Genomic DNA, 25,796 nt, shown 5'->3' with positions numbered 1-25,796 from the left:
GACAATTGCATTTTCTCTGTAACTCCTGTGATAGTGACCTCTGTTCTACTTCTGATGCCTGTTTCATGGCTGTGTTCTGTGCCTCATCACCCAGGGTTCTAATCTTTGAAATCTGGAATGCTGATATCCTACTTTCTGACTTGAGTCTCCAGTCCTTCCAGTTCTCAGCCTCATTACTGCTTCTGTTCTTCAGCCCTACCTCTGGTCTTTCACTATCCACTTGTGATATTCCAGATCACTTTTTTTTTTAAATTTTACTTTAAGTTCTGGGATCCATGTACAGAATGTGCAGGTTTGTAACACAGGTATACATGTGCCATGGTGGTTTGCTGCACCCATCAACCCATCATCTAGGTTTTAAGTCCCACATGCATTTGTCCTAATGCTCTCCCTCCCCTTGCTCCGCACCTGACAGGCCCCGCTGTGTGCTGTTCCCCTCCCTGTGTCCATGTGTTCTCATTGTTCAGCTCCTACTTATGAGTGAGAACATGCGGTGTTTGGTTTTCTGTTCCTGTGTTTGTTTGCTGAGAATGACGGCTTCCAGCTTCATCCATGTCTCTGCAAAGGACATGAACCCATTCTTTTTTATGGCTGCTCAGATAATTTTTAAATGCACTTCAATGTATTCCTCTTTTTTGTAATTAAAAAAAAAGTTGAGATAAAATTAACCTAACATAAAATCCACTATTTCAAAGTGTGTAATTCATGGTTTTTAGTATAGTCCCAGTGTTGTACAACCATCACCGCTATCTAATTCCAAAATATTTTTCACCCCAAAAAGAAACCCCGTATCTATTAGCAGTCACTCCCAATTCTCCTCTCCCTCTATCTTCTGGCAACCTAATCTACTTTCTGTCCCTGGATTTGCCTATTCTGAACATTTCAAATAAATGGAATAATACAATATTCGGTCTTATGTGACTAGCTCCTTTCTCTTAGCATAATGTTTTTAAGATTCATCCATGTTGTAGCATGTATCAGTCCTTTGTTTTTATAGCTGGATAATGCATCATTGCATGGATGTACCTCATTTTGTTTATCCATTCATCAGTTGATGGACATTTGACTTGTTCCCCTTTTTTGGCTGTTGTAAATAATGCTGCTATGATCCCTTTCAGAGTACTCTTAATTTTATTGCATCATTATTTCTCTTCAGAGACTTTCATGTCCCTTCCATAATACCTACTCTGCAGAATTCTCCACTGTTTTAAGTCTAACCATCTATATTATTTGTCCCATATCTGGCCTGTAAAACCCTGCAGGGGAAGTTACACAACTGTTTGGTGAAACCAACTGATGGTGCTACACATTCCTGGAATTCTTGATATAAAGCAGTTTCCCCCAAACCCAGTCAGGTGCCTTTCTTGTTACCGTTAGTGGCTCTTCAAGACCTCAAGATTTGCCACATTGTTCTTCATTCTCAGCAGATGACCTTGTCTCTTCTTCTGCTTGGTGGGAATGCCTTTATTTCTTGCTGCTAATCTAGAAGTTTAACAGAATCTGTTCTTACCATTTTAGTTTTTCTGCTTCTTTGAATGATAAAAGTATCCCTTTTTCTATGCAGTTCCAAGCCGCCTATCTCCTCAGGACTTTGCTTTAGCATCTCTCTCCTTTCCCTTCTCTGCCACCTCTATCTTAAGTAGATAAAGATTTTTTTTTTTTTAAACTAAGTTTGTTTCTTAGTAAAACAAAACAAAAGCAAACGACAATAAGAAAACCTCCCCCTCTGACAAGGAAGCTCAAATCTCTACTGAATAATTACCATGTGTCAGTAAGTTTGTGCTAAGAATCTTCTTTTTTTGAAGACAGAGATAGGGTTGTTGACCAGGCTGGTCTCAAATGCCTGGCCTCAAAAATTCCTCCCATCTTGGCCTCCCAAAGTGTTGGGCTTACAGGCATGAGCCACTGGCCTGTGCTAAGAATCTTTATGTGCATTCTCTTAGTCTTTTTTTTTAGTAACCATATATGGTTTGGTACCGTTGTTATGTGTGATACAGAAGAAGAAATGGAAGTTTGTTGAGGTTAAGGTCACTCAGTCTCACTTAGATGTTTAAGTATGACAGTAGGTTGAACCTAAGCAGACTTAGCTGAGAACCCTATATTTTTTGCCATAATGTTTTACTATTAACCTGTCTCTCTTTGTTTTTATGGAAACTTTTAATTATTTTTGAATTTAATTTGTTGCATAATACCACCTATGTAGTACACAATTTGAAGGTAGAAAACTGTGTACCCAGTGAAAATCAGTCATTTTCTAATCTTTCCTAGAGGAATGCACTGAACTAGTTTCTCTTGTGCCTTTGCACAATTTTCTTTTTTTTTGAGACAGGCTCGCTCTGTCACTGAGGCTGGAGTACAGTGGCATGATCTCAGCTCACTGCAACCTCTGTTTCCCGGGTTCAGGCAATTCTCCTGCCTCAGCCTCCTGACTAGCTGGGACTACAGGTGTGCGCCACCATGCCTGGCTAATTTTTGTATTTTTAGTAGAGATGGGGTTTTGCCATGTTGGCCAGGCTGGTCTTGAACTCCTGACCTCAAGTGATCTGCCCACCTCGGCCTCCCAAAGTTTTGGGATTACAGGCGTCAGCCACCATGCCTGGCCTTTTCATAAAATTTTCTAAGCATATAAAAGTATTTGTACTCTTCAGTACAAATGACTCTCCCCATTTCAACAAAAATATTAGCATTGTTCTACATTTTGATTTTTCTCTTAATATATCATGGATGTTATTTGTTATTATAGAGCTGTCTCATTTTAAAAAATGGTTGAATTGTATAACCTTGCATAGATACATCATAATTTATTGATCTAGCTGTCTACTGACGGACGCTTAGCTCGCTACCAATATTTTACTGTGACTGCAGGGAATTCTTTACGTGTGTCATGTGGCCTATCTGTAAAATATAGTTGTAGAATACATTTTAAAAAGTGAAATTGCGAAGTTAGAAGGTGTGTATGTTTTAAATTTTCATAGCTCTTGCTAAACTGCCTTCCGTAGATATTGTACCAATTTACATTCCTATCAACAATGCATGAGAGTGACTATTTCCCCATACTTGCCCTCTTTAAAACAGCATGTTATCAAACTTTTTGATCTTTGCTGTTAGTTAAAAAAAAAAAAAATAGTAATTTCCATTTCTTTTATTATAGTGAGAATGAATATCTTTTCATGGGTTTAAGACACATGTATTTCTTTTTTGGGGGGGTAATTATCTCTGCATGTATGTTACCCATTTTTTCTAGCGAATAGTTGGATTTTCAAAATGATTTATATACCTTTTTTTATGGTAGGGAAACTTGTCCTTTGTGATTTATCTTAATATTGTTTTCCTATGTTGTTTCTTTTGACTGTGTTTGTTTTTTCCTTATAGAAATGTCTTATTATGTAATTGGATCGATCAGTTTTTTTTGCATAGTATTTGAGCTTTGCATCCTTCTCAGACTTCTCACTTGAGATTATTGAAAAAAAAAAAAAACCTTCTGTTTTCTCTTTGATTTCTGATTCTGTTTTTATGTTTAAATCTTTATCTGTAATTAACTTGGGAGTCTGTAATACAATTTAGTTTCTTTTTTTATCCCCTTCAGATGACTATCCAGTGTCCCTAATATCATTTATCAGATAACTTTTCCCCTACTGGCTGGAGTATTACTTTAATCAAATATGGCATATTTGTATCTGTTTTTTTGACTGTGCATTCTCTTACATTGATCAGTTTGTCTATTTGCATTTACTACCAGACTTTTATTTACTATCTTTTTATAATATATTTTAACATCGTATAGTACTAATGTTCCTACCTTATTACTCTTCAAATATTTTTTTTGCTCTTCTTGCATAGTGGTTACTCCATATGAACTTTAGAATCAGTTTTTCTGGCAAGACATTTTATTTTATATTGTAAATAGCAAACAATTTAAAAGACATCTGTGCCAGCATTTCTCACAGTGGGTTTTGTGGAATGTTGGTCATATAATAATGCTTCGTCTAACAAGAATTCCATGGTCAAATATTTTTGGGAAATGCTACATATTATATACCTCCCCTCCTGGATGCACATTGAGAAATCAAAAGCTCTTAACAGTACAGCAGTATCTTCTGTTGCCTTTTCTAGGAATCCTTCCCTGGTCCCCATAGCCCTGGTTAGATGGTCTTCCTTTTTTTTTTTCCATGCATGGTTTTGTAATAGTAGTTGTGTTTTTGTGCTCTATAGAATTTATCTACTTGTTAGAATTATAGAATTAGACTTTTTGAGAGCAGAGATGATGTTTTCATTTTCTGTTCCCCTAGGTCTTAGGGCAGCAGTTTTAATTTATACTCTTGAGATCCTTCAGGAGTTTCTAAAGTTTTTCTTGGCTCTTTATCCTCTTCTTGGTGACCCCCCTTTCCATCCCCTCAGTACTTTTCTCTCCTTTGTCTAGAACAGTTTCACTTTTATCTGTTTTTTAATATTTGACATTTACCCAAGATTTTGGTAAAAGAAAATGTTCTGTGTCTGAAAGAAAGGAGAGAAGGAAGGAAGGAATGGAAGAACAGGGAGATGGAGGGATAAAGGGAATGAAAAGAAGGAAGGGAGAGAGAGAAAGAGAAAGATGAAAGAGAGAAGAGCCCGGTACTAAGGCTTAGACAATGCCTGGAACAGTAGGTATTAGAGACGTTTTTTTTTGAGTACATGGTTGATTAATCACTTTAGCCATCTGCATTGATAGACTAATATTGAAATGATCACTAAGCTGTCATACCAGTTTACTTACCTTTCCTCCAAAATACTTTTGTTGTTGTTATCACACAGCCTCTGGATCCTAAATGGTCAAGTTTTTTGGTACAACTCTGCTATGAATTTACTTTATAAGCCGAAGGAAAAAAGAATACTTTTCAATTAGTCTGTTTCGAGTTTATTGATGAAACAAATTGAACTTTACTAGGTTACCTCGTATAGTTACTGACAACACTTGTGCAACTAAGCAATTTGTAAAACTGTCTTCAACCTGCTGAATTTTTTTTTTTTCTTTTTCAGCTTGTGAAACTTTGTATTGCAATGATTGATACTGGAAAAGCCTTTTGTGTTGCAAATAAACAGTTCATGAATGGGATTCGAGACCTGGCTCAGTATTCTAGTAATGATGCTGTCGTTGAGGTTAGTATTACTAAAATTACAGTTAAAAATGAAAAAAAAGCAATAAGACATTAAAGAATTGTGCATTCATCTACCTTATAGTTACGGTGATATTAAAATTAGAAGTAGAAAAGTGATCACCCCTTGGTGCTCTCTTGTATAATTCTGTTTTGTAAGAGAAGTTGATGGTTGATTTGCATTGCGCATTACCTAGCATGGCTCTTCTCACCTAGTTTCTCATTGTTTTGGTTAGTTTACTAAGTTTACTTGCTGCTAGGTGAGCTGAAGCACCTGTCAGAGGGCCTGAGCAGGAAGATCAAGGTCATGCCTACTAGTAGCTGCTTATAGGGGCATGCAGAGAGCATTAACCTAAGTACAGCGTCTTAACTCTATGTATGGGGGGCTGTATAGGTTCTGATTGCCAGCTTATGCTGGGTTAGCTTAGATCCCGGTATACTATGTGGTATTATATTTCTTTCATGAGAAATAATAACTGGTGAAGAAATGGGTATAGTTTGATGATGATTTGATTCTAGATGCCTACATGGGCCATCTTGATACACGCAAAACAATTTTACCTTAGGTTTATATTTGCCATTTCTATTGTTAGCATAATACCATTGAAGGGGCAATATTAATTCTTTCACATTTTTAGGGTTTTATTTGTTACCAAGTGTAGACGTGACCTCTGCATAGTGTACCCATGAGGTAGTGAGATTGTCCTTGGAAATAAATGTTACTGTTTACAGTGTAACTTGATCTTCTGTCAGAAATTCTGAGGTCACATTTTTGTGACCTATTTAAGTGGCTCATAAATGATTTGGTTTTCTTTTGCTTTTTTTTCTCATAGACAAGTTTGACCAAGTTTTCTGACAGTCTTCAAGAAATGATAAATTTTCACACAGTAAGTGTCAGTAAGTAGGTGTTACTATGACCATATTAACATTTAGTATTTTTCTTGAGTCGCAATATTTTATGAAATGACTAAAAGGGAATTACATGGCTTTGATTGGTCATCAACTTTTTAGTTGGGTGAATCTAAAATGTACGCTGTGTGTGTATTTGTGTGTGAGTGTGTGTGCGCACACATGCGTGTGGAAGAAGAGAATAAGAGTATTATTTTCCATTCTAATATAGTGAACTTAATATCATTGAAGGACATACACCCAAAAGTTAAATTTTTTCCCTTTAAGTTGTGGCTTTGTAAAATTTTTAAGCATGTATTTAAGAATAAAGAAGTAAAAGTCATTTTAAATGTAGCTATTTCTTTTTAGATACTTACCAATATATCCCCTTTATCTAAACAATTACCAATATTAAAGAGTGCTATATTCTTTGAGCTATTTATATGTGTGTTTAAGATTTGTGGGCATTTATCCTTCAAGAATGAGGGATATATATTACTTTGGGAATGTCACAAAATTCCTTAACAAAGTTTGCAAAAGTTTACTGCAAATATGGCAGCTTGTAAGCTGTATGCTTCTTATATTTTTTAAAATGCTTAACTGATATGGCTGTTGTATAATTATTTAATCAATGCTTTAAAATTTATTAGCCGCTGTCTGTAATAAGAATATCAATACTTATAATCCTCATAAAATCTGCTTGTTTTTGGTTAATTTGATTTTAATTTTTTTTTTGTTGGTTAGCATATTTAGGATGAAGTAATATGACAATGTTTATTTTAATTATAGTTCAAATTTTAGCTATGCTAATATTGACATGTACAAGTATCTGCTTGAGTGCCTGTTTTCAGTTCTTTTGGGCATGTACCTAGGTGTAGAATTACTGGGTCATATGGTAATTCTATGTTTAACTTTTTGAGGAACTGCCAAACTGTTTTCTACAGAGACTGTACCATTTTACATTTCCACCAGCAGTGTTTGAGTGTTCCAAGTTCTCCACATCGTTATCAACACTTGTTATTGTCAATTTTTTAAAAAAAATTATAACCATCCTAGTAGGTGTGAAGTGGTATCTCATTGTAGTTTTGATTTGCATTTCCCTAATGACTCATGCAGTTGAGCATCTTTTATGTGCCTACTGGTTTTTTGTGTATCTTCTATCATTGTTACCATTGTTGTCTGTTGAAGTCCTTTATTTATTTAGAGATAGGGTCTCACTCTGTCACCCAGGCTGGAGTGCAGTGGCATAGTCATACCTCACTACAGCCTGGAACTCCTAGGCTTAAGTGATCCTCTTTGTAGCCTCCCAATTGGCTAGGACTACAGGTATGTGCCACCATGCCAGGCTAATGTTTTTTTTGTTTGTTTGTTTGGCTTTTTTTTTTTTTTTTTTTGGTAGAGATGAGGTCTTGTTCTTTTGCCCAGGCTAGTCTTGAACTCCTGGGCTCAAGCCGTCCTCCCGCCTCAGCCTCCAAAGCACTGAGATTACAGGTGTGAGCCACTGCACCCAGTCCCTTTGTCAGTTATTTAATTGGGCTTTTGTTGTTGTTGTTGACTTACACTTGTTTTTACATAGTTTGGATATTAAACCCTTATCAGTATATGTTATACAAATATTTTCTCTCATTTTGTAGGTTTTCTTTTTTACTTTCTTGAAAATATCCTTTGACACACAAAAGTTTTTAGTTTTGATGAAGTCTGAAGTTCAGTTTATCTATTTTGTCTTTTGTTGTTTGTGCTTTTGGTGTTATGTGTAAGGGAATCCATTGCCAAATTCAAGGTCATAAAGATTTACCCTTACGTTTTCTTCTAAGAGTTTTATGATTTTAGCTCTAGTATTTGACACCAATTTGACCACATAATAGTTTTCTTTTTGCCTTCTGTTGAATTTAAATGGCAGTGTTTGATATATTTGATTTCTCTTTAAACCAAATGTAATTTAGTAAGAAAGGTTTTTTTTTGATATAAGTGATTGACTTTAAATTGACATAATAGACTAAATGTTTTCTCTATAATTTATTATCCTTTGAAATATTCCTCTCCTTTTCTTTAAAGCAGTAAATCTTATGCTATTTCTTTATATAATAATACCTTGCTCTTTGTTATGGTTTTAAATGTGAAAAGTTATGATTAAGATAAACTTTTGGCAAATAATTTTTTTTTTTTTTTTTTGAGACAGAGTCTGGCTCTGTGTCCCAGGCTGGAGTGCAGTGGTGCGATCTTGGCTCACTGCAGCCTCCGCCTCCTGGGTTCAGGTGATTCTCGTGCCTCAGCCTCCCAAGTTGCTGGGGCTACAGGCATGCACCACCATGCCCAGCTAATTTTTGTATTTTTAGTAGAGATGGGATTTTGGCATGTTGGCTAGGCTGGTCTCAAACTCCTGGCCTAAAGTGATCCACCTGCCTTGGCCTTCCATAGTGTAGGGATTACAGGCGTGAGCCACTGCACCTGGCCTTGAAGCAAGGTGTATATGTATTATTTCCTTTGGAGGAATAGAGATTGTTTTTTTGTTTTGTTTTGTTTTTTGTTTTGAGACGGAGTCTCGCTCTGTTGCCAGGCTGGAGTGCAGCGGCGCAATCTTGGCTCACCGCAACCTCTGCCTCCTGGGTTCAAGGGATTCTCCTGCTTCAGCCTCTGGAGTAGCTGGGACTACAAGCACGTGCCACCAAGCCCAGCTAATTTTTTGTATTTTTAGTAGAGACAGGGTTTCAACATGTTGGCCGGGATAGTCTCGATCTCTTGACCTCGTGATCCGCCTGCCTTGGCCTCCCAAAGTGCTGGGATTGCAGGCATCAGCCACTGCACCCAGCTGAGATTGGTCTTTTTAATACTAGTGCTCTTAATCTTAATGTGCACCTACATTCCTGAAACCTAAGCAGATTCCACTTTTCTCACTTTTCTTTCTCTCTCCTTCCTTCCTCCCTTCCTCCCCCTCCCTTCCTCCCTTCCTCCCCCTCCCTTCCTCCCTTCCTCCCTCCCTCCCTCTTTTTTTGTTTACTATTCCTTATACTTGAGAAACCTCATACTCTCTGTTGACTGTAAAACTCATGTTGCTTTAAAAAGGTAATTTGTATACTAAGAAAAAAAACACTCTTTGTCCATCTGCCTGGAGGTCTGAAGGCTATATGTTGGTCAGCTTGTTTGTGTTTACATACATGTTTCTATACATGAAGAACTTTTTGTCTGACACTATACCCAGAAGTCCAGTGTGTATTTTGTTCCCTTATTATTTTTGACAGCATCTCAGAAATTTTCCTTTTAATAGATAAAAAAATGAAATTGTGAGTCCTTGGTTTACTTTCTTTTAATTTTCTTTTTTTTATAGTTAATATACCATCTATTCTATCTGGCCTTTTTGTTGTTCTGTAACCAATACTTTAAATTTGTTTCAGTAGGAATGACTTGTGTCACTTGAACTAGAATTCCTATATTTGTGGCAAAAGTTCTTCCCTCGTCATAGCCCTGTTATACTTCACTTTAATTAGACAATGGCTAGGGATAACACTTACCTTGTTTACTGTTATACTCCCGGTAGTTACATAATTCTCATTTTAGGGAAGTCATTTAATTTTTCTGAGATTTACATTCCTCCTCTGTAGGCTGGGCGTGGTGTCTCATACCTGTAATCTCAGCACTTTGGGAGGCTGAGGTGGTTTGATTGCTTGAGCCCTGGAATTAGAGACCAGCCTGGGCAACATGGCGAAACTCGGTCTCTACAAGAAATAGAAAAATTAGCTGGGTGTGGTGGCTCATGCCTGTAGTCCCAGCTACTCAGGAGGCTGAGGTGTGAGGATCACTTGAGCCTGGGAAGTTGGGGCCACAGTGAGCTGTGATTGCACTACTGCACTCCAGCCTGAGTGACACAGTGAGACCTTGTCTCCAAAAAAAAAAAAAAAAAAAAAAAAAGATTTACATTCCTCCTCTGTAAAATGAAGGGGATTTACTAGATGACTTTCCATTATTAAAAATTTACAAAATCATGAGGCATTTATTATAAGATTTAAATTTGGTCTCAGAGCCATTTGTTAAAATGTAGGAAAAGCCTAGTTATATAAAATGCTTTATTTTTGTAGCATTCTCTGGAATTCTAATTACATAGCATCCCAATATAAAGGATGATTAGGAAAAACTGCTTTCTAAAAGATAATAAATATTGTAACCTCTATTAGATTCTGTAGCAGAGCTCATAACAGTTGGGCTTTGGTATATCAGTTTGTGTAAAGATAAAAAGTCTGGATATTCTAGAGGTGTCATTTACCAACTTTGTGGGCTTAAATAAATGTTTGAAAATAATAAAACCATTTGTGTTATTAGCCACGTAAAGATTAAACATATGTTGGAGTCAGATTGTCCAGTCATTTAATAAAATAAATCATTTAGATTATGATGTAATTTATTTATTTATCTGTAAAAATGGATAGAACTCTTCTAATTCCTTTTAGAATGAGAATATCCTAGGTTTCTCTTTAACTCATATGTTTTTGTTGTTGTTGTTTTTGTGAAATGGAGTCTCGCTCTCTCTCCCAGGCTGGAGTGCAGTGGCGCTATCTTGGCTCACTGCAACCTCCACCTTCCAGGTTCAAGTGATTCTCTTTCCTCAGGAGTATTATGTTTAAAATTCTTTTGTTTTATCACAATATATAAAACAATATATCTTTTTTGAGACAGAGTCTTGCTCTGTTGCCCAGGCTGGAGTGCATGATCTTGACTCACTGCAACCTCCACCTTCCAGGTTCAAGTGATTCTCTTTCCTCAGGAGTATTATGTTTAAAATTCTTTTGTTTTATCACAATATACATATATCTTTTTTGAGACAGAGTCTTGCTCTGTTGCCCAGGCTGGAGTGCGTGATCTTGGCTCACTGCAGCCTCTGCCTCCCAGCTTCAGGCGATTCTTGTGCGTTCGCCTCTTGAGTTGCTGGGATTACAGGCGCCCACCACCACACCCAGCTAGCGTTTATATTTTCAGTAGAGATGGGGTTTCACCATGTTGGCCAGGCTAGTGTCGAACTCCTGACCTCAAGTGATCGGCCCACCTTGGCCTCCCAAAGTGCTAGGATTACAGGTGTGAGCCTGAATGCATATGTTTTTATAAGATGTGAACACACATGACTTTCAGAGCAGGTCATGTATGCTACATTCTACTAGATATTAGAATTGGTTTGAAGAGTGGCTTATTTTCCTAGAATTTAAGAGATTTTGGTGACTCCATTGATGACACTTTTGGATTCTAATTTGCTGTTGGTATAAGGAACTTGGAATATTTATTTGATTATTATCTTTGCTGAAAGCAGCTTTAAAGTTGATTTGCTACATAAATTCTATGAACATGTATGACTCTTTTTGCTATCTGTCTGTCTGTCAGTCATTTTTGAGACAGGGTCTTGCTCTGTTGCCTAGGCAGTAGCGTGATCATAACTCACTGCAGCCTTGAATTCCTGGGCTTAAGTGATTCTCCTAGGAGCCTCATCCTTCTGAGTAGCTGGGACCACAGGCATGCACCACCGTGCTCAGCTAATTTTTTATTTTTTTGTTGAGATGGGGTCTTGCTGTGTTGTCCAGGCTGGTCTCAAACTCCTGGGCTAAAGTGATCATCCTGCCTTGGCTTCCCAAAGTGCTGGGATTACAGGTGTGAGCCACTGTGCCTGGCCAGTATTTTTTTTTTTTTTTGTACATTTGATTTTTCAATTTAGAGCTTTATACTTAGTCACTCAACAAATGGTTTTAGGCAGTGAGAACAGGGTAGTTTCAGTGTTTCCCAACTCATCTCATCTCATGGCATAGATTGAAAATGATAGTCATGTTTGTATGGAACACTGGAGAAAACTTCATGGGGAGATAAGGGCACCTCTCTGGGTGAAAAAATTTTAAGGTTCTTTTTAATGGAATTATATTTTTAGAAAACACAGTATTAGGGAAGATATGTATTGAATGTGTATAACATGTCCAGATATTTTATTTTTATTTATTTATTTTTTATTTTTTGAGACAGTCTTACTCTGTCACCCAGGCTGGAGTGCAGTGGTGCGATCTTAGCTCACTGCAACGTCTGCCTCCCGGGTTCAAGCGATTCTCCTGCCTCAGCTTCCCAAGTAGCTGGGATTACAGGTGCCTGCTTCCAGGCCCAGCTAATTTTTGTATTTTTAGTAGAGATGGGGTTTTACCATGCTGGCCAAGCTGGTCTCTAACCCCTGACCTCTGGTGATCTGCCCACCTTGGCCTCCCAAAGTGCTGGGATTACACGAGTGAGCCACCACGCCTGGTCCAGATGTTTTGAAAAATAAGGTTGAGCTTGCTTCAATAAACTTAACTTTTAAAAAAAAGGTCTTCTATGGGAGGCTGAGACAGGAGAATGGTATGAACCCGGGAGGCAGAGCTTGTAGTGAGCCGAGATGGCATCACTGCACTCCAGCCTGGGCGACAGAGCATGACTCCGTCTCAAAAAAGAAAAGAAAAAAAAAAAAGGTCTTCTGCATGAAATATTTTCAAGCAATTCCTGGTCAAGATTTAAAATTGATGATCCTTTCAAATTATTGGTCATTGTTAATGACGAGAAACTGCCTATATAGGCATATTAGCAAAAGGCAGAGGAATATTTGTTGCCCTTTCCCCTGACTCTCAGGAGCTCCTCTCTCACATGTAATTAGAACTTAAATAATTTCATCTTCTTAAGTTGTATTTCAAAGAGGCAATCATTCATAAAATGGAAGTGCTCTTCTTTTTCTCTGATTGACACAAGTAATGCTTATATTTTCTGGGATAAATTGGATTTTTTGTTTTTTAGATGGAGTCTTGCTTAGCCCCCAGGCTGGAGTGCAGTGGTGTGTTCTCGGCTCACTGCAACCTCCGCCTTCTGGGTTCAAGTGATTCTTGTGCCTCAGCCTCCCTAGTAGGTGAGACTACAGGTGCTTGCCACCACGCCTGGCTAATTTTATTTTTTTATTTTTTATTTTTAGTAGAGACGGGGTTTCACCAAGTTGGCCAGGCTGGTCTTGAACTCTGGACCTCAAGTGATCCACCCATCTTGGCCTCCCAAAGTGCCGGGATGACAGTGCCTGACCTGGATGGATTTTGAGTAAAATAATGAAGCCTTTCTGCAGGTTTACACAGAAGTTGCTCTACCTTTTCCCCCTTCTGCCTACTTTTAATAATTCTCTTTTTGAATTCAGACGATAGCACTGACTCACTTAGTGACTCATTTTCAGCCTCATGTTTCCACATTCTGAATCCATAAAGTTTGTCAGTGTATGTTTTTTTGAGACAGAGTCTTGCTCTGTCACCCTGTAGTGTAATGGTGTTATCTCTGTTCACTGCAACCTCCGCCTCTTGGGCTCAAGCAGTTCTCCTGCCTCAGCCTCCTGAGTAGCTGGGATTATAGGTGTCCACCACCTGGCTAATTTTTGTACTTTTAGTAGAGATGGGTTTTCACCATGTTGACCAGGCTGGTTTCCAACTCCTGACCTCAAATGATCCACCCGCCTCGGCCTCCCAAAGTGTTGGGATTACAGGCGTGAGCCACTGCCCCTGGCAGTATATGTGAATTGTCAAAAATTTTAAGGACTGCTTCATATAAGTTAATCACATAGCAGGGTGCCAGTTAGTAAAGCCGTTTTTTAAAGTCAATAACTAGTGTTAAACAAATCTGCAAGTTGAGAATTATTCCTTACAAGCTGTTTGAATTCTACTTTTAATTCATAAATTTTAGCAAAATTTGTTCTCTGGAAGTCAGTGCACTTTTGTGTGAAATAGAAGATAATGATATTCTCATAGTATTTCTTTGATGATACTAAATGTTTAAATAGTCTTAGATTTATTTATCATTTTGATAACATTTAATTTGGGATTAATATGTATCATATCTACATGCATACTTTTATATACGAAAGATCCTCTGTAAAATGTTTTACTAGATCATCAGAGTTTTCCAAATAAATTTTTTATTTTTATTTTTAAATGAACTTTTGGGCTCAAGCAATCCTCTCATATCACCAAGTGCTGGGATTACAGATGTGAGCCACTGCACCTGGCTCCAAATAAATTCTTAATGTAAGTTTACATCTTCTAGTCATTGTTAGCTACACTATCAGTATGCAAAATTACAGTGTTTCCATAATATCTTTTTCATTTCACAGTTTTTCTTTAGCATTTTTATTTTTATCATTAGGCTTTTTTTTTTTTTTTTTTTTTTTTGAGATGGAGTCTCGCTCTGTCGCCCAGGCTGGAGTGCAGTGGTGCCATCTCGGCTCACTGCAAGCTCCGCCTCTCGGGTTCATGCCATTTATCATTAGGCATTTCTTTAGGTAGTTTGCGAAACAGTCAGTGCTCTTCCAAGATACTATATTCAGAGTTTATTTATTTTGTTTTGAGACAGAGTTTTGCTCTGTCACTAAGGCTGGAGTACAGTGGTATGATCATAGCTCACTGCAGCCTCGATCTCCTAGGCTCAAATGATCCTTCTGCCTCAGCCTTCCAAGTAGTGGGACTACAGGTATACCACCATGCCTGGCTAATTTTTTGTAGAGCGGGGGTCTTGGTGTGTTGCCTAGGCTGGTCTTGAACTCCTGAGCTCAAGTGATGTTCTTGCCTCAGCCTCCCAGAGTACTGGGATTACAAGGTGTGAGCTATTTATTGTGTCTGGCTTTTTTTTTTTTTTTTTTGTAGAGACAGGGTCTCACTATGTTGCCCAGGTCGATGTTGAGCTCTTTTCCTAAAGTGATCCTTTCTGGGACGCCCAAGTGCTGAGATCAGAGGCATGAATCACTGTGTCCAACCTCAGATATTTTTTTCTGCTATTAGCTTGAGCACAGTTACTAATGTGCAGAAGCATCACTCAGCAATGAAGAAGTTTTGATAGAGTAGGATTAGTCATTATGCATGTGTTTATCTGGCATGCCATAAAATATTATTCTCTTATTGAAATGTGGCACCTTTTCTGTTTCTTGTGCTGCTTTGGAAATTAACAAAGTTCTTGACATTTTTTTCCTGTAGGCTGGTACATTGTACAATTCTGCAATTGTATGCAGCATTCTGGCTGTAGCTCTTAACTGAGTAACCTTTTAATTAGCTTCTTGATCTGATATTATTGTAACTAATCTCGTAAAATAACTTTGTGTCTTATTTTGTGTTTGCAGAGGTTTAGTGTGCAAATCTTTCTGTACGAATGTAACTCTGCGTTCTTAAAATGTTTCAATGTAAATTTTATTGAAAGATTATAAAATTAAGAATTTTGGGCTGGGCATACTGGCTCATGCCTGTAATCTCAGCAGTTTGGGAGGCTGAGGCAGGTGGATCACTTGGGGCCAGGAGTTTGAGACCAGCCTGGCCATGGCAAAACCCCATCCCTACTAAAAATATAAAAATTAGCTGGGCTTGGTGGTGTGTGCCTGTATTACCTATATAACCAGCTACTTGGGAGGCTGAGACATGAGAATTGCTTGAGCCCGGGAGGTGGAGGTTTCAGTGAGCCAAGATCACGCCACTGCAGTCCAGCTTGGGTGACAGAGGAAGACTGTCTCAAAAATAAAAAGAATTTTGGGACCATTCGCCTTGAAAACCAGCATACGACAAGGATGCCCTCTCCCACCACTCCTATTCAACATAGTATTGGAAGTCCTGGCCAGAGCAATCAGACAAGAGAAGGAAATAAAGGTCATCCAAATAGGAAGAGAGGAAGTCAAACCATCACTGTTTGCAGACGACGTGATGCTATATCTAGAAAACCCTATAGTCTCAGCCCCAGAACTCCTTCAGCTGATAAACAACTTCAGCAAAGTTTCAGGATACATAATCAACATGTAAAAATTAGTAGCATTTCTGTATACTGACAACATCCAATGCGAGAGCCAATTCAGGAACACAATCCTGATCACAGTTGCCACAAAAAGTAAAATACCTAGGAATACAGCTAACCAAGGAGGTGAAAGATCTCTATAATGAGGATTACAAAACATTGCTCAAAGAGATCAGTGATGGCACAAATGGAAAAAAACGTTAAATGCTCATGGATAGATAGAATCAATATTGTTAAAATGGCCATACAGCCCAAAGGAATTTACAGATTCAGTGATATTCCCATCAAACTATCAATGATAGTCTTCACAGAACTAGAAAAAAACTTTTAAAAAATTCATATGGAACCAAAAAAGTGTTTGAATAGCCAAAGTAATCCTAAGCAAAAAGAATAAATAGAGCTGGAGGCATCACACTCCAGACTTCAAACTATTTTTTTTTTTTTTTTTTTGAGACAGAGTTTCACTCTAGCTGCCCAGACTGGAGTGCAATGGCACAATCTTGGCTCACTGCAACCTCCACCTCCCGGGTTCAAGTGATTCTCCTGCCTCAGCCTCCCAGGTAGCTGGGATTACAGGTGCCCACCACCATACCTGGCTAATTTTTTGTATTTTTAGTAGAGACGGGGTTTTGCCATGTTGCCCAGGTTGGTCTTGAACTCCTGACCTCAAGTGATCCCCCGCCTTGGCCTCCCAAAGTGTTGGGATTACAGGTGTGAGTCACCACACCTGGCCCAGACTTCAAACTATGCTACAGGGCCACAGTAACCAAAACAGCATGGTACTGGAACAGAAATAGACACATAGACCAGTAGAACAGAGAAGAGAGTCCAGAAGTAAAACCGCACACCTACAACCATCTGATCTTCAACAAAGCTGACAGAAACAAGTAATGAGGGAAAGGACTTCCCTATTCAGTAAATGGTGCTGAGATAACTGGCTAGCCATGTGCAGAAGATTGAAAGTGGACCCCTTCCTTATACTGTATACAAAAATCAACTCAAGATGGATTAAAGACTCGGGTGTAAAACCCAAAACTGTAAAAACCCTGGAAGAAAATCTAGGAAATACCATTCACGACATAGGCCCTGGCAAAGATTTCATGACAAAGATGCCAAAAGCAATTGCAACAAAAGCAAAAATTGACAATTGGGACCTTAAAGAGCTTTTGCACAGCAAAAGAAACTGTCAACAGAGTAAACAGACAACCTACAGTGGGAGAAAATATTTGCAAACTACTCATCTGACAATGCTCTGATATCCAGAATCTGTAAGGAACTTAAACAAATTAACAAGCAAAAAACAACCCAATTAAAAAGTGGGCAAAGGACATGAACAGACACTTCAAAAGAAGACATACACAGCCAAGAAGCATATAGAGAAATGATGAGTATCACTAATAATTAGAGAAATGCAACTCAAAACCACGATGAGATTCCATCTCACACCAGCCAGAATAGGTATTAATAAAAAGCAAAAAACAGATGCTGCCAAGGTTGTGGAGAAAAGGGAATGCTTGCTTATACACTGCTGGTGGAAGTGTAAATTGGTTCAACCATTGTGGAAAGCAGTGTGGCGATTTCTCAAAGAGCGAAAAGCAGAACTACCATTCGACCCAGCAATCCCATTACCAGGTATATACCCAGAGGAATAAAATCATTCTACCATAGAGACACATGCACATGAATGTTCATTGCAGCACTGTTCACAAAAGCAAAACGAGACACAACCTAAATGCCCATTAATGACAGATTGGATAAAGAAAATGTGACACATATATACTGTGGAGTACTGTGCAGCCATAAAAATGAGTTCATGTCCTGTAGGATCATGGATGGAGCTGGAAGCCATTATCCAAACTAACATAGGAACAGAAAACCAAATACCACATGTTCTCACTTGTAAGTGAGAATAAATAATGAGAACATGTGGACACAAAGAGGGGAATAACTGTCCCTGAAGCCCTTCAGGGTGGAGGGTGGGAGGAGGGAGAGGATCAGAAAAAAATCACTTATCAAGTACTAGGCTTGTTACCTGGGTGATGAAATAATCTGTACATCAAACCCCCATGATAAGAGTTTACCTATATAACCTGCACATGTACCCCTGAACCTAAAATAAAAGCTAAATAAAAAATTAAGCATTTAGTAAACAAAACAATAATTCATTTTAGTCAATGCCATAAATATTACGTGTGACCAGAAAATCAGATTTTAAAAAATGTTTTTGAATCTTTAAAGGCCTACAATTTATTTAAAATGTTTTAATTATGTACACTCAATTTCTTACTTTTTTTTTTTTTTTTTTTTTGTTTTTGAGACGTAGTTCCGCTCTTGTTGCCCAGGCTGGAGTGCAGTGGCGCGATCTCAGCTCACTGCAACCTCTGCCTCCCAGGTTCAAGTGATTCTCCGGCCTCAGCCTCCTGAGTAGCTGGGACTACAGGCGCCCACTGCCATGCCCAGCTAATTTTTGTATTTTTAGTAGAGACGGGGTTTCGCCATGTTGACCAGGCTGGTCTTGAACTCCTGACCTCAGGTGATCCACCCACCTTGGCCTCTCAAAGTGCTGGGATTACAGGCGTGAGCCACCGTGCTCGGCCGATTTCTTCTTTAGAAATGTTTTTTATGGTTAGGAGTTACTATAAATGAAATTTCATCAAGTCACACTTTAGCTAATTAACACCAAAAGCCAATGATAAATAAGAATGAAGAAGTAACAGCTGAAAAATAACAAAAACAATTATATTCTAATAAGAATCTGTAATACTAAATGATGATGCTATGGAAACAACTGTGTATAATTTCATGATTTATAGGAAAAATGTGAAAAATAAGATGAAATGATAACACATAAATTGTGATAAAAATGTAGTTTTGGATGATTCAAATGGGCATGCAGGAGGAAGAATTAATATAGCTTCGGCAAAGTAGTAATTACTGCATTCAGAAATTTAACAGACAGTGGCTGGGATAACGCCTGTAATCTCAGCACCATGGGAGGCAGAGATGGGTGGATCATTTGAGGTCAGGAGTCTGAGACCAGTCTGGCCAACATGGTGAAACCCCATCTCTATTAAAAATACAAAAATTAGCCAGGCATAGTGGTGCATGCCTGTAATCCCAGCTACTTGGGAGGCTGAGGCAGAAGAATCGCTTGAACCCGGGAGGCGAAGATTGCAGTGAGCTGAGATCGAGCCACTGCACTCCAGCCTGGGTGACAGAGCGAGACTTGGTCTCAGAAACAGAAACAAACAAAAAACCAGAGTGTTAACAGACAGGCATACAAATAGTACCAAAATGTAATTTTAGCAGTTGTAGATTTCTGAATTATACCAAGTAGTTTGCACCTTTAAAAATCACTATAAAAACTTATAAACATCAATATCTTAAATACGGCTACCAGCATCTTGTCAGTAACTTTGACTGTTTAACAACCGCCCCAAAACTTTGTGACTTAAAACAACCACCAAGCGGGGCTTGGAGGGACCAGCTTACTTCTGCTCTAGTTGTTGCTGGCTGGGTGGCTTGACTGTGGCTGAAAGATTCAGCATGTCTGCTACCTTAGCTAGAGTGGCTGGAATGACTGGTGTTGGCTGAACTTCTTTCACCCTTTGGAGTCTCTCATCTTCTAGGACTTCTCTCTCTCTCCATTTGGCCTCTCTCCCCAGCAGGCTAGTCAGACTTCTTAATGTGATAGTTGGCCTTCACGAATGTGAAATCAGTGGGTACATGATCCCTTAAAGCCTGGGCCTACAAGTCACATCGCATCACTTCTGCATTCTTTTGATCAAAGCAAGACTCAGAGCCACCCCAGATTTAGGGTAAGGAAAAACGACTCTACTGTGTGAGTGGGAGAGTGGCATGCACCTGCAGGGATGGGAGGAATTGATGGTGGTCATATATATAGGTTGCCTTTCAATACCTGATCTGTGTGCTAGGACTCAGTGTTAGGAAGCTTGACAATAGTCAGCTAATCCCCATTCCCCCAGAGTTTTATTTATGTCATTTGAAGTGTAGCATATAATTGAAAAAATCTCCCCAGGTGATCCTGACATGCAGTAAAGTTTGAGAACCACTAGTAAAGTTTGAGATCCACTAGTAAAGTTTGAGATAACTGATTCTTAATGAGTGGTCCCTGGACCAGCAGCATCAGCACCATCTGGGAACTTGTTAGAACTGTAGATTCTCAGAGCCCACCCCAGATCTGCTGAATTAGAAACTGTAAGTCTGGGAGCTGGCAATCTGTGTTTGAACAAGCCTTCCAGGTGTTTCTGATGTATTCTAACATTTGAGAACCACTGAGAGCAGAGTTTGGCAAACCATGCAGGCCATATCCAGCCCATTGCCTTTTTTTTTTTTTTTTTTTTTTTGCGGGGGGTGGGGGGTGCATATAAGTTTTTATTGGAACACAGCTATGCTCTTTTGTTTCTGTATTGTCTATGGCTACTTTTACACCAGAGCAGCAGAGTTGAGTAGTTGTGATAGAGGCCTCATGGCCCACAAGCTTTAATGCTTATTATATCTAGCCCTTGACAGAAAAAGTGTCCTGGTGACTGTTGAAAAGGACTCCTTTATTTTTCCCATTTACGGGAACTGCATCTGCCATGACACACACTGAAGAGTGGTCCTTTTAATGTTAGTGAATGTGACTTAGTGGTTTAACTGCCTTTGATGAATTCTCCTCAGTAAAGTGGTGGATGAACCAGGCTGCAACACAGGCTAATTACAACCAGATTGTTTGCGAATAAGAAGCAGGCGTTAGTAATTTTTAAAGCTCCCCAGGTTATTCCAGTCTGCAGCCGAGTTTAAGAAACAGTGGATTGTTTCCTGTAAACAAACCACCTGGAGATCTTGGTAAATGCAGATTCAGATTCTCCATTTCTAACAAGACTGGGGTGGTTCTAGAGATTCTGTAGTTCTGACCAGCTCCCAGGTGATGTGGGTAATGTTCTGCCACTCCTGGCAAGCTTTTAAAATACTGATACTGGAGTCACCAGTGTCTCTAATTATTGCAACATCTGTGTATTTAAAAGTTGCCCAAGTTATTTCAGTGTGCAACCAATTTGACAACCCCTGGGTAGAGCAGTTTGGTACCAATGTTTGTGTAACAGAATCATCTAGCAAACTTCCTAAAAATATAGAAGCAGCCTATGTTTCTTCAACAAGATTGCATCTTTGTATTTTCTCTTAGTTTTCCCTGTGATTGTGATACAGCCCTAAGCCAGTGGAGAACCACTGCCTTACAGGAAGGAAGAAAAGGTTTGGAGAAACAGATTAGTACAGGTAGAGGGGCCAGACATGGTAGCTCACGCCTGTAATCCCAGCACTTTGGGAGGCCGAGGTGGTGGGCAGATCACTTGAGGTCAGGAATTGGAGACCAGCCTGGCCAACGTGGTGAAACCCCATCTCTACTAAAAATACAAAAGTTAGCCGGGTGTGGTGGCGCGTGCCTGTAATCCCAGCTACTCAGGAGGCTGAGGTAGGAGAATTGCTTGAACCCTGGAAATGGAGGTTGCAGTGAGCTAAGATTGCGCCACTACACTTCAGTTTAGGCGACAAAGGGAGACGCTGTCTCAAAAAAAAAAAAAAAAAAGATTACCACAGGCAGAGGAAGTAGAGAGGAATAAATAATATTCATTTACATGTTGGGACCAGTTCCTGTTGATTGCAAAGAAGAGTTCTCTTTCTCTTCATTGATTTTAGGCCTATCTATTATAGGCCTAATGAGATTAACCAAAAGATCCAATGAATCTATAGTGGCACAAGCCATAGCCTTGCCCTTTTCTATAGATTCTGGAAAGGACAGGAATGATTATGTCATGGAGAATCATCAGAAGAGAGTGCTGTGCTAGCTGAGTAATACTTAATGTGTTTTTTTTTTAGAGACAAGGTCTCCTTTTGTCACTGAGGCTGGAGTGTAGGGGCATGATCATAGCACTGCAGCCTCGAACTCCTGGGCTCTGGGAATCCTCCCGCCTCAGGATGGTAGGTGTATGCCACAATGCCCTGATAATTTTGTTCGCTAAAACAATATTAAAAAATTTTTTAATTTAAAATTGTTGTGGGTACATAGTAGGTGTGTATTTAGGGGATATATGATATGGGATATTTTGATAATGTGTAATAATCAGAGTAAATGGGGTATCCAACACCTCAAGCATTTATCCTTTGTGTTACAGACAATCCAGTTATACACCTTGTTATTTTAAAATGTACAATTAAATTATTTTTGACTATAGTCACCTTGTTGTGCTAGCAAATACTAGGTTTTATTCATTCTTTCTAACTATATTTTGTACCCATTAACCACCTCCATGTCCCCCTACCCTCCACCTTCCCAGCCTTCCCAGCCTCTGGTAACCATCATTCTACTCTCTATGAGTTCAATTGTTTTAATTTTTACCTCCCACAAATAAGTGAGAACATACGAGGTTTATCTTTCTATGCCTGGCTTATTTCACTTAACATAATGACCTCTAGTTTCGTCCATGTTGTTGCAAATGACAGGGTCTCATTCTTCTTTATGGCTGAATAGTACTGCATTGTGTATATGTATCACATTTTCTGCAACCATTCATCTGTTGATGTACACTTAAGTTGCTTCCAAATCTTGGCTACTGTGAATATGCTACAGTAAACATGAGAGTGCATATATCTCTTTGATACACAGATTTCTTTTGTTTTGGATGTACATCTGAGAGTAGGATTGCTGGATGGTGTGGTAGCTCCATTTCTAGTTTTCTCAGGAATCTCCAAACTGTTCTCCTTAGTGGTTGTACTAATTTACATTCCCACCAACAGTGTACAAAGGTACCCTTTTCTCCACATCCTCACTAACATTTGTTATTGCTTGTTTTTTGGATAAAAACCCTTATTTTATTTATTTATTTATTTATTTATTTGAGACAGAGTCTTGCTCTGTCACCCAGGCTGGAGTAGAGTGGCAGGGTGTCAGTTTACTGCAACCTCCATCACCGGTGTTGAAGTTATTCTCCTGCCTTGGCCTCCCGAAGTGCTGGGATTACAGGCATGAGCCACTGCACCCAGCCTTGGATAAAAGCCATTTTAACTGGCGTGAAATAATCTCATTGTAGTTTTGATTTGCGTTTCGCTGATGATCATTGATGTTGGGTGCCTTTTCATATGCCTGTTGGCCATTTGTATGTCTTTTTTGAGAAATGTCTATTCAGATCTTTTGCCCATTTTTAATTAGATTATTAGATTTTTTCCTAGTTATTTGAGCCCTTTATAATATTCTTGTTATAAATTCCTTGTTAGAGGGATAGATTGCAAATATTTTCTCCTGTTCTGTGGATTGTCTCTTCAGTTTATTGATTGTTTCCTTTGCTGTGCAGGTTTTTAACTTGATGTGATTCCATTTGTCTACTTTTGCCTTGGTTGCCTGTGCTTTTGTAGGGTATTAAGAAATTTTTACCCAGTCCAGTGTCCTGGAGAATTTCCCCAATGTTTTCTTCTAGTAGTTTCATAATTTGAGGTCTTAAAGTCTTTAATCCACTTTGATTTGATATTTATATATGGCAAGAGATAGGGCTCTAGTTTCGTTCTTCTGCATTGGAGTTATCTGAGCTTTATTTACTGAACAGACTGCCCTTTCCCTGTTGTATGTTCTTGGCACCTTTGTCAAAAATGAGTTCACTTTAGATGTATGGATTTGTTTCTGGGTTCTCTATTCTGTTCCTTTGGTCTATGTCTGTTTCTATGCCAGTGCCATGCTGCTTTGGTTACTATTGCTCTGTAGTATAACTTGAGGTAATGTGATTTCTTCAGTTTTCTTCTTTTTGCTTAGGATAATTTTGGCTATTCTGTTTGTTTGTGTGTGTGTGTGTGTGTGTGTGGTTTCATGTAAATTTTAGGATTTTTTTTCTATATTTGTGAAGAATGTCATTGGTATTTTTCTTTTACTTTTTTCTTTTCTTTTTTTTTTTTTTTGAGACAGAGTTTCACTCTTGTTGCCCAGGCTGGAGTGCAATGGCATGATCTTGGCTCACTGCAACCTCTACCTCCTGGGTTCAAGCGATTCTTCTGCTTCAGCGTCCTGAGCAGCTGGGACCACGGGTGCACACCACCACGCCCGGTTAATTTTGTGTTTTTAGTAGAGACGGAGTTTCTCCATGTTGGTCAGGCTGGTCTCGAACTCCCTACCTCAGGTGATCCACCCGCCTCGGCCTCTCAAAGTGCTGGGATTACAGGCGTGAGCCACTGTGCCCGGCTGTCATTGGTATTTTGATTAGTATTGCATTGAGTCTGTAGATTCCTTTGCATAGTACGGACTTTTTTTTTTTTTTTTTTTTTTTTGAGGCAGAGTCTCGCTCTGTCGTCCAGGCTGGAGTGCAGTGGCATGATCTCGGCTCACTGCAAACTCCACCTCCCAGGTCCACGCCATTCTCCTGGCTCAGCCTCCCGAGTAGCTGGGACTACAGGCGCCTGCCACCACACCCGGCTAATTGTTTTTTTGTATTTTTAGTGGAGACGGGGTTTCACTGTGTTAGCCAGGCTGGTCTCGAGCTCCTGACCTCGTGATCCGCCCGTCTCAGCCTCCCAAAGTGCTGGGATTACAGGCATGAGCCACCGCGCCTGGCCTGGACATTTTAACAATATTAGTTCTTCCAATTCATGAACATAGACTGTCTCTCTATTTCTTTGTGTCCTCTTCAACATTTTGCGTCAATGTTTTATAGTTTTAATTGTGGAGATCTTTCACTTCTTTGGTTAATTGCTAAGTATTTAATTTTATTTGTAGCAATTATAAATGGGATTACTTCCTTGATTTGTTTTTCAGATTCTTCACCTTTGGCCTATGGAAATGCTACTGATTTTTGTATGTTGATTTTGTATCCTGCAGCTTTACTGAATTTATCAGTTGTAATAGTTTTTTTGGTGGAGTCTTTAGTCCAAATATCTGCAAACAAGGATAATTTGACTATTCTTGCCAATTTGGATGTTTTTTATTTTATTCTCTTGTCTTATTGCTCTAGCTTAGGACTTCCATAATATGTTGATTAACAGTGATGACAGTGGGCATCCTTGTCTTCTTCTAGATCTTAGAGAAAAGGCTTTCTGTTTTTCCCCATTCATTATTATAGAAGCTCTGGATCTGTTGTATATGGACTTTATTATATTGAGGTACGTTTCTTCTATACCCAGTTTTTTGAGAGTTTTTATTATGTTGAATTGTGTCAAATGCTTTTTCAGCATCAGTTGAAGTCATCATATGGTTTTTGTCTTTAATTCTATGTATCAAATTGATTTGCATATGTTGAATCATCCTTACATTCCTGGATTAAATCCCAGTTGGTAATCCTTTTAATGTGTTGTTTAATTGAGTTTGCTTATATTTTGTTGAGGATTTTTTTCATCGGTGTTCATCAGAGATATTGGCCTATAGTTTTGTGTGTGTGTGGTTATTTTTTATGCACCTCTGTCTGATTTTGGTATCAAGGTAATAACTGGCCTCATAGAATGAGTTTGTAAGTATTCCCTCCTTTGCTATTTTTCAGAATAGTTTGAGTAGGATTGGTATTAGATGTTCTTTAAATGTTTGGTAGAATTTTGAAGTAAAGCCATCTGGTCTCAGGTTTTTCTTTGCTGGAAGATTTTTTTTTTTTTTTTTTGAGATGGGAGTTTTCACTCTGTGCCCAGGCTGGAGTGCAATGGTGCAATCTCGGCTCACTGCAACCTCTGTCTCCGAGGTTCAATGGATTCTCCTGCCTCAGCCTCCTGAGTAGCTGGGATTACAGGCAAGTGCCACCACGCGTGGCTAATTTTTTTGTATTTTTAGTAGAGACGGGGTTTCGCCATGTTGGCCAGACTGGTCTCAAACTCCTGACCTCAGGTGATCCACCCACCTTGGCCTCCCAAAGTGCTAGGATACAGGAGTGAGCCACTGGGCACAGCCTGGAAGACTTTTTATTTGAGCTTTGGTCTCGTTACTGGTCTGTTCAGGTTTTGGATTTCTTCGTGGTTCAGTCT

The 25,796-nt window shown here is 38.9% G+C and overlaps 1 protein-coding gene across 3 annotated transcripts in view; it reads left to right on the top strand.

Moving 5' to 3' along the window:
- Window positions 1–25,796, top strand: part of ACAP2 (ArfGAP with coiled-coil, ankyrin repeat and PH domains 2) — a 177,465-nt gene that overhangs the window by 61,918 nt on the left and 89,751 nt on the right. For all 3 annotated transcript variants that reach the window (XM_054479830.2, XM_063662581.1, XM_054479831.2), the window contains exons 3-4: window positions 5,017–5,136; window positions 5,966–6,019. In XM_054479830.2, the coding sequence (XP_054335805.1) occupies window positions 5,017–5,136; window positions 5,966–6,019 (174 nt within the window). The remainder of the gene's footprint in view (window positions 1–5,016; window positions 5,137–5,965; window positions 6,020–25,796) is intronic.

The sequence above is a fragment of the Pongo pygmaeus genome, chromosome 2, assembly GCF_028885625.2.
Source record: "Pongo pygmaeus isolate AG05252 chromosome 2, NHGRI_mPonPyg2-v2.0_pri, whole genome shotgun sequence".
NCBI classification, from domain to species: domain Eukaryota; kingdom Metazoa; phylum Chordata; class Mammalia; order Primates; family Hominidae; genus Pongo; species Pongo pygmaeus.
The sequence above is the reverse complement of the archived record's forward strand: the minus strand, read 5'-3'. Positions and strand labels throughout refer to the sequence as shown.